Source organism: Triticum aestivum, chromosome 4B (genome assembly GCF_018294505.1).
Source record: "Triticum aestivum cultivar Chinese Spring chromosome 4B, IWGSC CS RefSeq v2.1, whole genome shotgun sequence".
Lineage (NCBI taxonomy): Eukaryota > Viridiplantae > Streptophyta > Magnoliopsida > Poales > Poaceae > Triticum > Triticum aestivum.
The window spans coordinates 81636805-81650688 of record NC_057804.1 but is presented as its reverse complement, the minus strand read 5'-3'; the positions used below and the strand labels follow the sequence as shown (position 1 = coordinate 81650688).

The window sequence follows — 13884 nt, the reverse complement described above, 5'->3', positions numbered from 1 at the left end:
GCCACCGCCGCCCACTCGTCTTGCCCCCTCTCACTAGCCTCGCCGCCTGTGCGCCACCATGTCGATGCGCATACTTGACGCTTCGGATTTCCGCGGAGTCCGCGAGCGCCCCTCCGTCACCTTCTCCGCTGAGATCTTGTTTGACGAGAAACGGCTCATCCTCGGCACCTTCGACACCGCTGAGCAGGCGGCCCGCACGTACGACGCGGCGGCGTGCCGCCTCCGGCGGCCGAGACGGGAAATGAATTTTCCCGACGTGTCGAGCCAGCGGGCGCAGGATCTGACGCCTCTCCCGCGGCTTTTCACCGACGAGGATCCCCGCAGGACGTGCAAGCCTTGCTGGTGTGGCGCGAACGCTTCCCGCAGGACATCGTCGACGAACGTCAGTTCTATGAGCAGAGGAGGACGGAGCGAGCCGCCTATCGGGAGGGCAAGCGTACGCGAAAGCTGACCGCTCAAATAAGACTGAGGCTGCGAGAAACATCGGGGTAGGACTTCGCGGACGAGCATGCTGATGACGCCTATATTCAGACGTCGGAGGAGGACATTACCGAGTCAGAATCGAAAAGCGACGAGTAGTTGATCTTTTCTTTTATCTGTGTACGCAAGAACTATCTATGTATTCTTTTTTATCGGAAAAAATGGCCGGCGGCGTCGGTCACGAAGCCGGCGGTGAAGGTTGTGCACGCGCGGAGAGGAGAGAGGGCGCGCGCGCATCCGTTTTGTGTCCGCGCCGACGCAAATCCTGCTCAAAAATGGGCCGAGAATGGGTCGGCAAACGGACAAAAGCAGACGCGCATCCGTTTGGGTCGGCGCGTTGGGCCGTCTTTTATGTCCACACCAATCTAAATAGACGCGGGCGGACGAAATGGGTCGCCCGATTGAAGTTGCTCTTAGTGTCCGTCCGGACGTTCAAGGTGTGTGTGCGGAGCCGGACTTTGGGTTTAGTCAGGCATACGTGCGTGACACATACGCCGCAGCACGCTTCCAGCATAGCCGCGCCGCCGCACTCCAGCCCCGCCTCTCGTCTCCTCCGGCCGGGCGCGCCACGCGCCGTCCCCCACCGCGATTGCTCGTCACCCGACTCCCCCGGCTAGGAACCCTCCCCCGTTGCTGCAGCTGGGCGAGGAGGGCGCTCGACCTCCGCTTCCCCCACCCGCACTGCTGGGCTCGGCCCCGGTGCTGCCCAAACAATGCCATACAGGTCACTCCAGGAACAAACAGTTCCGTTCCCACGAGGCTAGTAGAAAGGTACGTGCCCTCAGCCCCGCCCCCTCCGGCCCACCAGACCCCCCAGGTCCACCTACCCAATCCACGACCGCGAGGAACGGCGCCGCGACCACCAACCAAGCCCGTAGCCGCCGCCGCCGTCGCCGTCCCCAGCGCACCCACAGCGACCGGCCCCCCTTTCCCTTTCTCCACGAGGTGCATTTATACGCTCCCACAGCTTCCTCACACTTCCTGTAACTCTCGCTCTCAGCTGACTCCCGTCAATCTCGATTTGCCAGCCCTCCGCGACGCCGGCGAGCCCGACTGCACCCCGTAGCGGACATGGGATCGACGGCGCTCGGTGGTGCGGCTCCGGCGCGCGCCGGATTGGCCCCCAAGGTGACGCCCGCTCCTTTTTTTCCCCTTACTTTCTATCCCGTGCAAGCTCTGATTGCTTGGGAATTGAATGGGGCCATGTATTGGCTCTCACCTGTAGTTGAACCCGATTAGCTGTACTGTATAATAAACATATGCTGATATGCCCGAACTCCATGGAAATTACATCGGACTAACGTTTTAGCAAAAATGGTTGCTTCGGTAGGCGGTAGTGGTAAGCAATTTTGAATTTGCTAACTGAAGTGTCTGAGAATGGTATGATGACATCTCTTAAATGGGAACATGAACTGTACCTTAGAGTGGGTGAATTAGTCATAACGGGTGGTCCTTTGACCCAACTGTTGCATTGTTCCAGCAATTGCATCCTGTTTCGTCATGAAATTGCTTATTTTTTAACTTAAGCGCTGAGGTGATTTCTTATTTCACGTGTAGAATGGAGTCCTTGGATCTACTTTCAAGCCATGCGGTGTGGTCAAGCTCAAAACAACTCCTAAGGTGAGTTTTATTCCCTCTTATTTTCCTAATAAAGATTTCTTTGTTTACTGTCGTACTCCACATACTAAAAAAATGTCTACATTAAAGGTTGGACGCTCTTCAGTCTGTGTGAGGGCATCCATTGCTTCTTCACCACAAAAACAGTACTCTCCCAAGACACCAGCAGTTCAATCAGGGGAGGAAGTACGCATTGCAGTGCTAGGAGCCAGCGGTTATACTGGGGCTGAGGTTGTTCTTTTTTCCCTGTCATTTTCCATTTGTGTTGACTGCTTATCATCCAGGTCTAGTGGTAGATTGTTTCACCCGGCAAACATGTAAACAAGGGGCACATTCTTGGCCATTATTACCAAAAATCTGGCAGGGTGGGATTAGTTTAGTCGCAAACCCAACAAGCCAATCCACCTTTACTCCTATGCACTTATCTTTTTTTGCTTTTCCGATGCAACATTCCGTTGCTAGTATTCCGATATTTTGATCCTTTTTCGGTTCAGTTACTAATGTGGCATGGTACATTTTTGCCAACAGATTGTGCGGCTTCTAGCAAACCACCCTCAGTTCCGCATCACAGTGATGACCGCAGATAGGAAAGCCGGTGAACAGTTTGGATCTGTATTTCCTCACTTGATAACACAGGTAAGAACTTCTCTTCACTTCCTCCACATTTGATGCGTCATTCTTGTGCATCAAGAATTAGCTGAACCTTTCAGCAGTAGCACATTTCTGTATATGCATTTGTGTTGCCATATGTTGATCCTCTTTTAATATTGCAGGACCTGCCAAATTTAGTTGCAATTAAAGATGCAGATTTTTCAGATGTTGATGCTGTTTTTTGTTGCTTGCCGCATGGAACAACACAGGTTGGTATCTTCATCATACTTTTTCTGAGATGTTTTCTATCAATTGCTGAACTTATGAAGGAATCCAGTTATATGCTCTGCTGTCAATTGGGAGATCAGATTTTGTACTGGACACACTTAGAGCAATGTCTGATTGCAAGTTTTTTATCAGGAAATTATTAAAGGTTTACCCAAGCAACTGAAGATTGTTGATCTCTCTGCGGTATGCTCTACACAAACTCATGCTTTATCTGCATAGGTCCTCGGTTGCTATTGAACATCCAATCATTCTGACTTACCATGCTTGCAGGATTTCCGATTGCGTGACATCAATGAGTATGCTGAGTGGTATGGCCATGCTCATAGGGCACCAGAACTTCAGGTTTTCTTGACTACTGTACCCTACAGATTTTTAATATACCAGCCATTGGTCACACAAATTTTGAAGCTACCAAGTTCTGAAGTTCCAGTTTCGACATTTAATTACCAACTTGGATTCCTATTGACATGTTCCATCGATTTCTTTGTATATTACATTTGGGGCTTCAGTTAGATTCCTTTGTAGCCTATGATGTTTTTTACTCCTCTCCTGTCATTATGTGTGTTTGTTATGAACTCATTTCCTTTGTGTTCTGTGTATCTTTATATTCAGGAAGAGGCTGTTTATGGTTTGACGGAGGTTCTTCGAGATGAAATAAGAAATGCACGGCTTGTTGCCAACCCGGGATGTTATCCCACGTCTATTCAGCTCCCTCTTGTTCCTCTAATAAAGGTTAGAATCAATATAAGTTCTTAGTCCTCCCATTCTTTGATCAAAGCAACACAAGTTTAGACTCAATAGCCCCCACTCGTGTGATATATTTACAAATGTACAAAGAATCTCCATTTTCTGTAGCAAAGGAAGTAGATTTGTCAAAATATTCTGCCTCTAAGGCACGCTCCTTTATGTAAATTTAAAAATGTCATCAGTTTAATATTACCTCCATTCCAAATTGTAAAATGTTTTGGATATTTCAATATGGACTACATATGGATTGAAATGAGTGAGCAAACACACAAATATACATTCAGAAAAAAGTTAGAACATCTTATAATTTGGAACGGAGGAAGTAGTCTTCTTAGTATCTAGGTTATGGACATACCTTGTCTCAACATGGGATTCAGAACAGGATCAGAGGTTCTAACCATATTTTATTTTACCTTGCAGGCAAAACTGATCAAGCTGAGCAATATAATAATTGATGCAAAATCTGGGGTTACCGGGGCAGGTATTTTTTGAAGATACGATGACTTCAAAATATAAGCTTGTAATGACTGGATCAATAACCGAAATGCTCCCCATGACATGTATTTCTTTAGGACGTGGAGCTAAGGAAGCAAATCTTTACACCGAGATAGCTGAAGGCATTCATGCTTATGGAATAAAAGGCCACCGTCATGGTAACCCTTTTTTCCAAACATCTCAAGTCTGACATTTGTTCTCCTTTGGTAAAGTGGCTTTAGTATGGCCTTACTGACAATGAGATAAAACCATTTCAGTTCCTGAGGTTGAACAAGGATTGTCAGAGGCTGCAGAATCCAAAGTTACTATCAGCTTCACTCCAAATCTTATCTGCATGGTAAGCACATACTCAAAGACAACTCCAGGTTCTGCAGTTTGTTCTGTGCTGCACCTGCACTAAAGGCATAAGAAATGTGTGGAGTTCAGTTGTTAAATCAAATCATTTATCTGTATGATGAACAGAAACGTGGGATGCAATCTACTATGTTTGTTGAAATGGCACCTGGAGTGACTGTCAGTGATTTGTATCAGCATCTCAAGTCTACTTATGAGGTTTGTTTGTTTGACCATGTGGATTAAATTATCTATCTGCAGAGAGCTCTCCTATTTTACAGTTTTACCACATAAATGCTTTTTCTTTTGTTAGCATCATTCTGCGTGTGCATCTTTTCAGGGTGAAGAATTTGTCAAGCTGTTAAATGGCAGCAATGTTCCTCACACACGCCATGTTGTTGGATCAAATTACTGTTTCATGAATGTCTTCGAGGACAGAATTCCTGGAAGGGCCATCATCATCTCTGTCGTAAGTGTTGCATCAATCTATAAGTTGCTCAAAGTTAGCGAAATGTTGCAGACTTAAAGATGCAAAATCCTTATTTTTCTTGTTCTTCAACACTGCAGATAGACAATCTTGTGAAAGGAGCATCTGGCCAGGCCGTGCAGAACCTCAATCTGATGATGGGACTGCCTGAGAATATGGGGCTGCAATATCAGCCCCTATTTCCTTGATATGTTGTGCCTTTGTTGTGCTCTTTCTTGATGATGCTTTGGAGTTAAGCACCCATCTCTGTTTTCCGTTGAGAAGCAAAGAGCTGAATGTCGGAGTGTAACCAAACTCGCTCAACAGCAAAACTTGGTTTGTGCTGGTGTAGTATTTAGAGATGTGCAACAATTAGCAGTTGAATAAGAGAGTGAACTGAGTGGCTTGGTGTAATGAAAGTCCGAAGGCTATTATATCCTATAGTGGATTGTTGTCATGAGATCAATAAAGCAGTGTAAAACCCGATTCAGAGACATCAACCATTGCTGTCAGCATTGGATATAGTTAGAAGTGTGTTACTTTTAAATATTAAAGGATAAATTAGTTTTCAAGTTCTTTGTCAAATTTTATCTTGTGTAATGTGACCAGATCCTAAACTTTACCACAATAATGCTACTGACTGGTCAATTGTGTTTCTGTCCTTTCTAGCCTATCAAAATACCATGATTTATTTCTGAGTTAACTTTGAATCTATTTAATTAGTTACCATCTGTTGTTTGGAATGCCATGGTAAAGCTCCAGCAGTTAGTTCTGTTGATGTAAATGGGCTTGCTATAAGGTTGACTTTGTGTGGCCCGTACCGTATGCAGTAGTGACTCAAGAGGAGCCTATTTGAGAATTGCTTGTGTTCATTTGATTTAATATTTACATGATAAATGTGTGTAGATGCATCGAAAGAGGAGCCCAGAGATTATTATTTTTATTTCCCATTGTTCTTCTATGTCTGGGTGATTCTTTCGTTATGCTGTTGGGTGCTATCCACACAATAGATCTTTGTTATTTTGACATATGTAATATGTTAGGGGCTGCAAGCCTGTCATGAACTCTGAACTTCTAAATTGGTTTTAGAAATGTATGGTCAGGTTTCAGTAGTTCTTCAACCAGAAGTTTTAATTACTTTCTTCATTTTCTGGAGTGATGATAAAAAAAATATAGCTCCAAATATTATAATTTTGTCATTTTTTTACTGGTCAATCTGAGGGCAGGCCTGGCGCAGTGGTGAAGTCCTCCCCACTTGTGCCAAGAGGTCCTGGGTTCGAACCAGCCTCTCTGCATTGCACTTTGCAGGGGTAAGACTAGGTTCCTATAATCCCTCCCCAGACCCCACCTTGTGTGGGAGCTTCTATGCACTGGGTCTGTCCTTTTTTACTGGTCAATCTGATGTTAATGTTGCAAAATCTAAGAAAAACATAATAATTTGATGCGACTGTACAAACTTGTCAAAGATATAGGTACATATATCGATCTTTACAAAATATCAATTGGTAAATATATGACTATGAGGGAGGCTGCAATGATAAGTCCAAGTTGTTCATTGCATTAAGGTGGGTTAGCCTAATGGTGAAATAGGAATATTAAGTTGTCATTTTGAGTATTGTTCTTCAAGGGCTCTTAACTCTTCAGTTCTTCAGTACCACTTATTCTTAAATTTTCTTGCTACTGGGTCTTGTTAGGAGATGTATCTAGGCCCTCCTAGCAAAATTTTGAGTTAAAAATTAATTGTTGATGCTTTCTTTTTTGGTTGTGCTAATCGAAGATGCTATGTTCTGTTTGACTTGAAATGGTTGTAGGCTTGGAAACACTTCTGCACTACTTTATTAACCTTTGACCTTCAGGCTTCAGGTCTTTATGCATATTCTCTGACTTCTGGTTCGTTCTCTGGTTTATTAATGTATTTTTGTTTTGTTTGACTTCTCAGTTTTTTGCATTCACAATGCATATGAAATATGGAAGTATGATACATGTTCTTCTGTTTTAAAATTTTAATCAACTTGTTTAGGAGTATTTTAGGGAATGGTAAAATGCAGATGGGCTTTGGGTTAGCCAAGATCATTGTAAGTCTTTATAGTCTGCATTTCACACTTATTTGATATACCTACAAGATAAAATGAAACCAGCCTTCATGTTTTTCTGTTGCTTTATTTTCATGATAATATCATAGCTGTGGAAATATCAAAATGTATTTTCCCCACTTGAGCTTGAATAGGTAAAGAATGTTTTATGGCAGTTATTTTAGTGTATATTTATTGAGAATATTCATATTATCTAAGGGCGATAGATAGGTTTCAAATGCTTGCTGCAGCACGAGAACCTACTGGAACTTTTATGACTCAGGGTAGTATGCATGTTCCTCTTACCTTTTCCTTTCACCTCAGTTTCATCTTAGTTATGTTACTGTACTAGCTAGTTAACTTTTCTGTAGCATGGCTGCAGCAAACTTTTTTTGTAGCACCGACTTTGCAGGTAAGGTCTTTGTTTTGGATGCTATTTCACGTGTTCAATATACTTTTCTTCACCATTACTTGTTTACGTAAATGTATATACAGTTCAGTAAATTAGTATTTATAAGTAAAAACTTTCCATGTATAAATCTTACTCCCTCCATTCTGAATTATAAGATGTTCTAACTTTTTTCTGAATCAGATGTATATAGACGCGTTTTAGTGTGTTTGTTCACTCATTTCAGTCTGCATGTAGTCCATATTGAAATATCCAAAACGTCTTCTAATTTGGAACAGAGGTGATACTCCCTCCGTTCCAAATTATAAGATGTTCTAACTTTTTTCTGAATCAGATGTATACAGACGCATTTTAATGTGTTTGTTCACTCATTTCAGTCTGTATGTAGTCCATATTGAAATATCCAAAATGTCTTATAATTTGGAACAGAGGTGATACTCCCTCCGTTCCGAATTATAAGATGTTCTCACTTTTTTCTGAATCAGATGTATATAGACGCGTTTTAGTGTGTTTGTTCACTCATTTCCGTCCGTATGTAGTGCATATTGAAATATCCAAAACGTCTTATAATTCGGAACAGAGGGAATACATGTTATTGTTTGACTAGTTAATTAGCAAGTTGTTCACAATGAGAACCATTGATTGAATACTTATGAAATATATTGTATCGGAGATTTGTATTCCTGGGTATTTATCATATTGACATCTGTATGCAAGCAATCAGTAATATTCCATCATTTGGTTCGACTTGCCATTATCCTTTTTTCTCAGTTGAAAGTGACACCATTGTACAAGTATAAACTGAAAGTCACAATGAAAAATATGTTGTGTAAACATTTGAGCAAAGAATCAGGATTTCGTGCCAAGTGAAGCTGCCATCCATAAATTTCCATGATACGGTGTTCCAAAAAAAATTCCATTATTATAGTGCACATAAAATTATCCAAGTTAACATGGCAAAAAAAAACATGAAATTCGTCCTTGATATGTACTCCCTCCGTTCGGAATTACTTGTCGCGAAAATGGATGTATCTAGAACTAAAATACGTCTAGATACATCAATTTCTGCGACAAGTAATTCCGAACGGAGGGAGTAGAACCAAGAAGGGGATAGTAATGTTTGTGCAGATGAGCAGTATTCTTACTGAAGCTCAATACATAAGTAGCTTTATTAGTGTTATTTAATATTAATAAGACGACAACAATGTTATTTCTCCATACATATTTTATTAGTGGTAGTCCTATGCTTGATATGTGGGCTAAGGAGAATTTTATGTTTGTCCCTTCAGATTTGAATGGGTTCAAAGGAAACAATTTTGTAATTTCGCTTCCTCACGATGCAATTGGACCTTCTAGAAGTCGGAAAGTTCCTTTGTATTTTTGGTATGTTCTAAGACCCCATATTCTTCATTTCTATGCCTATCAGAGACAGAAGATTACTATGTAGGTATTTCACAAATCATTCTGCAATTTGGCTGCAGAATGTTTGGAAGTTCCTGATTCTTTCATGCAGCTAAAAGGGCAACAACAAACAGGTCTATAAACAAAGCACATTATCTTGCTCCTTCCAATTCATTTCCCTTTGCCAGCATCTTAGATATCATTGTTTATTCCCTCCTTGATCCTCTGTGTGGAACAAAGAGGCAAGAAGAATAGGTCCTTTTTTGGTGGCGAAGGGGCAGTGCAAAAGTACAGCTCATTCCTTGCACGACCGGTAGATTCGAGTCATGTGCAGCCCCTAATTCCCTGAATATACGGAAATCAGTTCCAATTGATGAGGATATCGGCATCAGATCACCCAATGACTCAGATTTGTCGGGTCATTGAAGACCGATGTTGTGCAGAGTCATTTGGATTTCACATGCTCTCTGATTTTGAAGATATGCCATAATCTGAAAAGAAGATTGGAAGTGCCCACATGTGAATCTGTGATATGGTAATCTTGGCTGAAACTGTCACTTGGTTGACCACCAGACAAATGTCATATTATACTGATGATAGTTATAACTATGTACAGGTTTTCTCAGTCCTCAGTTTGTATAGATCTATATTGCACTGTTTGGGTGCTCGGAGCTTCTTTCTTCTATACACACCTTCACGGAAGGTAAATGATTGGTGCAATTTTTGTGTATCAGTGGCTTTGTTTCAATTTGATGATGTAGTATCATAAGCATGAAACAGACACGAAGGTTGCGGGCAGATGCTGTTGAAGTAGGTGATGGAAAGCTGTACATTTTGAGTATAAGATGGCAAGCAATCGGGGTACACGGAGGACTGGAGGCATTGTCCAATCCCTCTTAAGCATTTAAGAATGTCCAGATTCCCTCCATCATGGTCGTGCAAGCCTCTCCTTGCAGCTCTCTAGTTTATTGGGAGTGGATTATTCCATTCCAACAACATTCTCCACAATCATAATGCCTGATCCTGTATTAATTGCTAAGATAAGCCCATGTTTGTCCTGGCTTTGATTTGAGCCTCAGAGGCATGTTTTTTTTCCTTGTCCTGTTGGTGCATCGATGCTGCGGGAGAATTCTCTGCAATCATTGAAACCGGCCTTGAGACACTTGCCACTCGAGCTCTGATTGGCTTGACTTCTGAAGATGTGTGATCTTGGATAATTCACTATCTTGTTGTGTACCAACTAGCAGTTGAAGTTTTCTAAACTCATTATTTGCCCATCCCCAGGCCATACTTGGAAGGGTCGTTGTCAGCACAGGTCATACCCAGCCGTGGGTGTCCATTTCTCTAGGCATGATCCTGCATTTCTTAATCCTGCAGCTGCTCTGTTTTCCTTCAGCATTCTCATCAGTATAAATGCACCTGTCCTAACCTGCATTTTTGCTTCAGGAAGCACAAGTGTATCAAACAGCCAAGTCCTCTCTCACACCCTACACTTATATCAGGATGGAGTCTGGAGGAGTGATTGCTGAAGCGGGCTGGGACTCGCTTGGCCTGACGTCGCAGGCTGAGGAGTCGGAGATGATGGAGCAGCTGCTTGGCACCTTCCCCTCCAACGGCGAGGAAGAACACCAGGAGCTACCTTGGTCTGTTCAGGCCACACATGCATACTATGCCCACTGTAACGGTAGCTCTAATGCATACAGTTCCGCTAGTAGCAACAGTGTTGGTAGTCTCATCCTTGATGTGCCGTCGGATTATGGGGGCTTTTATTTGGGCGACTCAAATGGGATCGGCTCCTGCACCGCCGCACTTGACCTGAACATGGTTCATGAGCAAGGTGCGGCTCAGTTTATGGATGCCATCTTCAACCCTTCATATGGGAATGGCGATTCAAGCTGCGACAATCTTGGAGACTCGAGCATGAACTTGCTTGACTCCATTGACACGTCCAACAAGAGAAAGCACCAGGATCAAGGGAAAATAGCTGACCAAACAAGTGTGAGTGTTCAATGCTTTGTTCTTTTTTGTACAAGGGTCGTTTTAGTTGCCCGGTGTGAATGCTTACTGCTTGAATCTTTTTGAAATGCAGGGTCGGAAATACTCAAGGAAGGCGGACTCGAAGCGGACAAAGAAGGCCATGCAATGTGAAGGCGACGATGGCACCACTGCTGACACAAGCAAGCAAAGCTTGAGCTGCTGCACGTCTGAAATTGACTCTAATGCTTTTCAAGAGCCTCCTGTTGCCTCTAAGCCGAAGGGCAAGGCTCAGGCTGGCCGCCAGACAACCGATCCCCAGAGCCTCTATGCAAGGGTATGCTACACATCATCCTCTCAGTTTTCTGCTGAGGAATGTTTTACTGTTAATTAAAATTAACAGTTACTCATGCTCTTGTTGGTTGGATACAGAAAAGAAGAGAAAAGATCAATGAGAGGCTGAAGGTACTACAGAACCTTGTTCCGAATGGAACCAAAGTAAGCATCTCAGCAACATGTCCTTCATAGTTTTTTGGGGGAAATTACTGTAAAATGAAGGGCAACAACTCAAAGATCAACACTTGTGCTATCTTGCAGGTAGATATCAGCACTATGCTTGAAGAGGCAGTGGAGTATGTGAAGTTCTTGCAGCTTCAAATCAAGGTGAGACTTTTCCACAGTTCTGTTCAGAACTTCATCCATTTCGAATGCATGTGTTAAGACTTCAGAGTTACTTAATGGTTTATTTACTACCATGTGCAGCTCCTCAGCTCCGATGAAATGTGGATGTATGCGCCAATTGCGTACAACGGGATGAACATTGGAATCGACTTGAACCTCTCTCAGCACTGATAGCACTTCTAACAGTCTAAAAAGCAGCAACTATATACTTAAAAACGCAATTTGGGTTAATTGGCTCAAAAGTGTTTGTTACTAACGCGCAAGCGGTTTCTGATCAATAAGCTATTCCTGGCAGTTGTATCTCTCTCAGGCGTAAATAAGGCCGAATACAATGTTCTCCACAAGCGTTTTTTGTAGCTCCGGTTACTAAAAGGAGTGGCATTGTTTGGCCCGAAAAATACGTGAAGAAGACAGATACTGAATGTTGGAACTTGGAAGAGGCTCTGCAACTTGTGAAGACAAGGAAGGGCAACCTGTTCTTTTTCTCCTTACTTCAGATGCGACTTCGCATGAGAAGGCTGTGTCGTTTTTCTTCTTCTTTTTTCAGGTTTGCTCTAGTAGCAAATTTGTGTCTTCACTGAAATACAGTATTTATAGGGTAATATAATGTGGTTAGCTGGAACTTGGCGGTTGTCAGACAGCTAATAATGCAAGATCGTGGCATGATGCGGCAGTTGTCATATAACATGTTTTGTAATGATTACTGTGATCACATCATTTTCTGCTATACAGTTTGTGTTGAAACCTCAATTCTTGCTGTTGTCGTGACAAAGCGTGGTGCCTTCCTCATATTCTTTTCATCGTTGGATGTTAGTGGAATACTTGTATACTGTTGTATTGCTGGTGTCATCGAATCATTGGCCCGGCATTATTTGGTACACCTGTTGGTTCATGTTTCTTTAATCGGTTAAATTTTCCGGTCCCTTTTACCCTGTTTCCATAGGCATTACAGCCCATGATGCTTTCTTGTACTCGATCTGTTCACAAATATAACAAAGATATTTCAATATAAACTACATACAGACTGAACAAACACACTATATACATCCGATTCAGAAAAGAGTTACACCCGAGTTAACAAACATTCCACTGTGGTGATTTTTGGATACCTAGTTCTGAGTGCCACCTGCAATATAGAGCCCCGAATCTGAGATTTTGGATTTGCAAAAATCAAAAACCAGCTTTTTAAGTTTAAAAAATCACACATTTACATAAGGATCAAAGGATGTATACTTGATGTCTCTAAATTTTCCTGATGAAATATGTTTTGATGTGAGCTACATAAAAAAATTCATGAAATTCATGATTTTTAGCACGTCAAAACATATTTCATCATGAAACTTTACAAACATGGAGTATATATTCCTACAAACAAAAGGGCTCCAAAGAATTCATGGGCCAAATAACTACTCCCTCCGTTCCTAAATATTTGTCTCTCTAGAGAGTTCAACAAGTGACTACATGCGAAGCAAAATGGGCGAATCTACACTCTAAAATATGTCTATATACATCCGTATGTGGTAGTACATTTGAAATCTCTAAAAAGACAAATATTTAGGAACGGAGGGAGTATGTTTCTGCATGGGAAGACCGGGCCACTGCCCATTATGGTCCCCACGAGGCTTTGCTTGGTATAGGTGTGTTCTTTGGGATGGAGTGGACGCAAAAGTTGATAGCATTTCTCTTTTTTTTGAGGACTAGGCCATCGCCCATTATAGTCCCCATCCCTCTTTTTTGAAGAGAAGGTTCCCATCTAGTTCATGGGGTGTTGCAAAAATGGTTGTGCAACTTTTAAGAAATATTGGTGGCATTAAAATATATTCATGATATTTTCAAAATAGTTCATGCATTTCAAAATATTGTTCGTGATATTTTAAAAATAATGTTTACACAATGCAAACATTTTTTGAAAAAGGTAGAGATGTGTTGAAAAAAGACAGAAAAAATACACACAAAAAACAAAGAAAACCAAGACAGAAACCGTAGAGAAGGAAAAAGCAAAGAAAAAAAGAAATAAGAAAACCAATGCAAAATTGGAAACGGAGAAAACCAATGCTACAGTACTGGGCCGACACACGACCCGCGCCAGAGACGAGCCTATCTTAGAGCTCGCATTAAGCAAGGAATAGCTCTCACGATGTTCTTCCGGTGCTGCAGCTAGCGGTATTTCATAGAGAAGCGGTGGTGCTGGATCCCCGGAGGGTTTGAGTCCGTAGCTCCAAGCATGACGACATGGCACAAGGCAATAAGCCCAAACAGACAATTTGATTTCTGCCAGAATAATGTGATTATGATTAACGTACGCAGTATTGCTTACTCGATAGCACACT

General features: G+C 42.2%; 2 protein-coding genes across 8 annotated transcripts; both read left to right on the top strand.

The window, feature by feature from the left end:
- Positions 1-1192: 1192 nt before the first annotated feature.
- On the top strand, positions 1193-5674 carry LOC123091148 (probable N-acetyl-gamma-glutamyl-phosphate reductase, chloroplastic). Of its 2 annotated transcripts, XM_044512557.1 has the most exons (15): positions 1193-1425; positions 1509-1608; positions 2038-2100; positions 2188-2328; positions 2626-2733; positions 2871-2957; positions 3109-3159; positions 3247-3318; positions 3589-3708; positions 4144-4204; positions 4296-4376; positions 4476-4555; positions 4681-4770; positions 4892-5020; positions 5119-5674. In XM_044512557.1, exons 2-15 carry the CDS (start codon positions 1552-1554, stop codon positions 5224-5226), a joined length of 1248 nt encoding a protein of 415 aa, XP_044368492.1. In that variant the 5' UTR covers positions 1193-1425; positions 1509-1551; the 3' UTR covers positions 5227-5674. The 2 variants fall into 2 exon arrangements, with proteins under 2 accessions (XP_044368492.1, XP_044368493.1); XM_044512558.1 differs by having other exon boundaries at positions 1222-1608.
- Positions 5675-8604: 2930 nt separating this feature from the next.
- On the top strand, positions 8605-12236 carry LOC123091146 (transcription factor RSL3). Of its 6 annotated transcripts, none has more exons than XM_044512552.1 (8): positions 8605-9033; positions 9140-9434; positions 9516-9602; positions 10346-10897; positions 10989-11210; positions 11306-11371; positions 11471-11536; positions 11636-12236. In XM_044512552.1, the coding sequence occupies exons 2-8, from the start codon at positions 9432-9434 to the stop codon at positions 11723-11725; spliced, it is 1086 nt and encodes a 361-aa protein (XP_044368487.1). In that variant the 5' UTR covers positions 8605-9033; positions 9140-9431; the 3' UTR covers positions 11726-12236. The 6 variants fall into 6 exon arrangements, with proteins under 6 accessions (XP_044368487.1, XP_044368486.1, XP_044368491.1 ...); XM_044512556.1 differs by adding an exon at positions 10184-10247 and having other exon boundaries at positions 8963-9434; XM_044512555.1 differs by adding an exon at positions 9680-9832 and having other exon boundaries at positions 8963-9434; positions 10184-10897.
- Positions 12237-13884: the final 1648 nt, after the last annotated feature.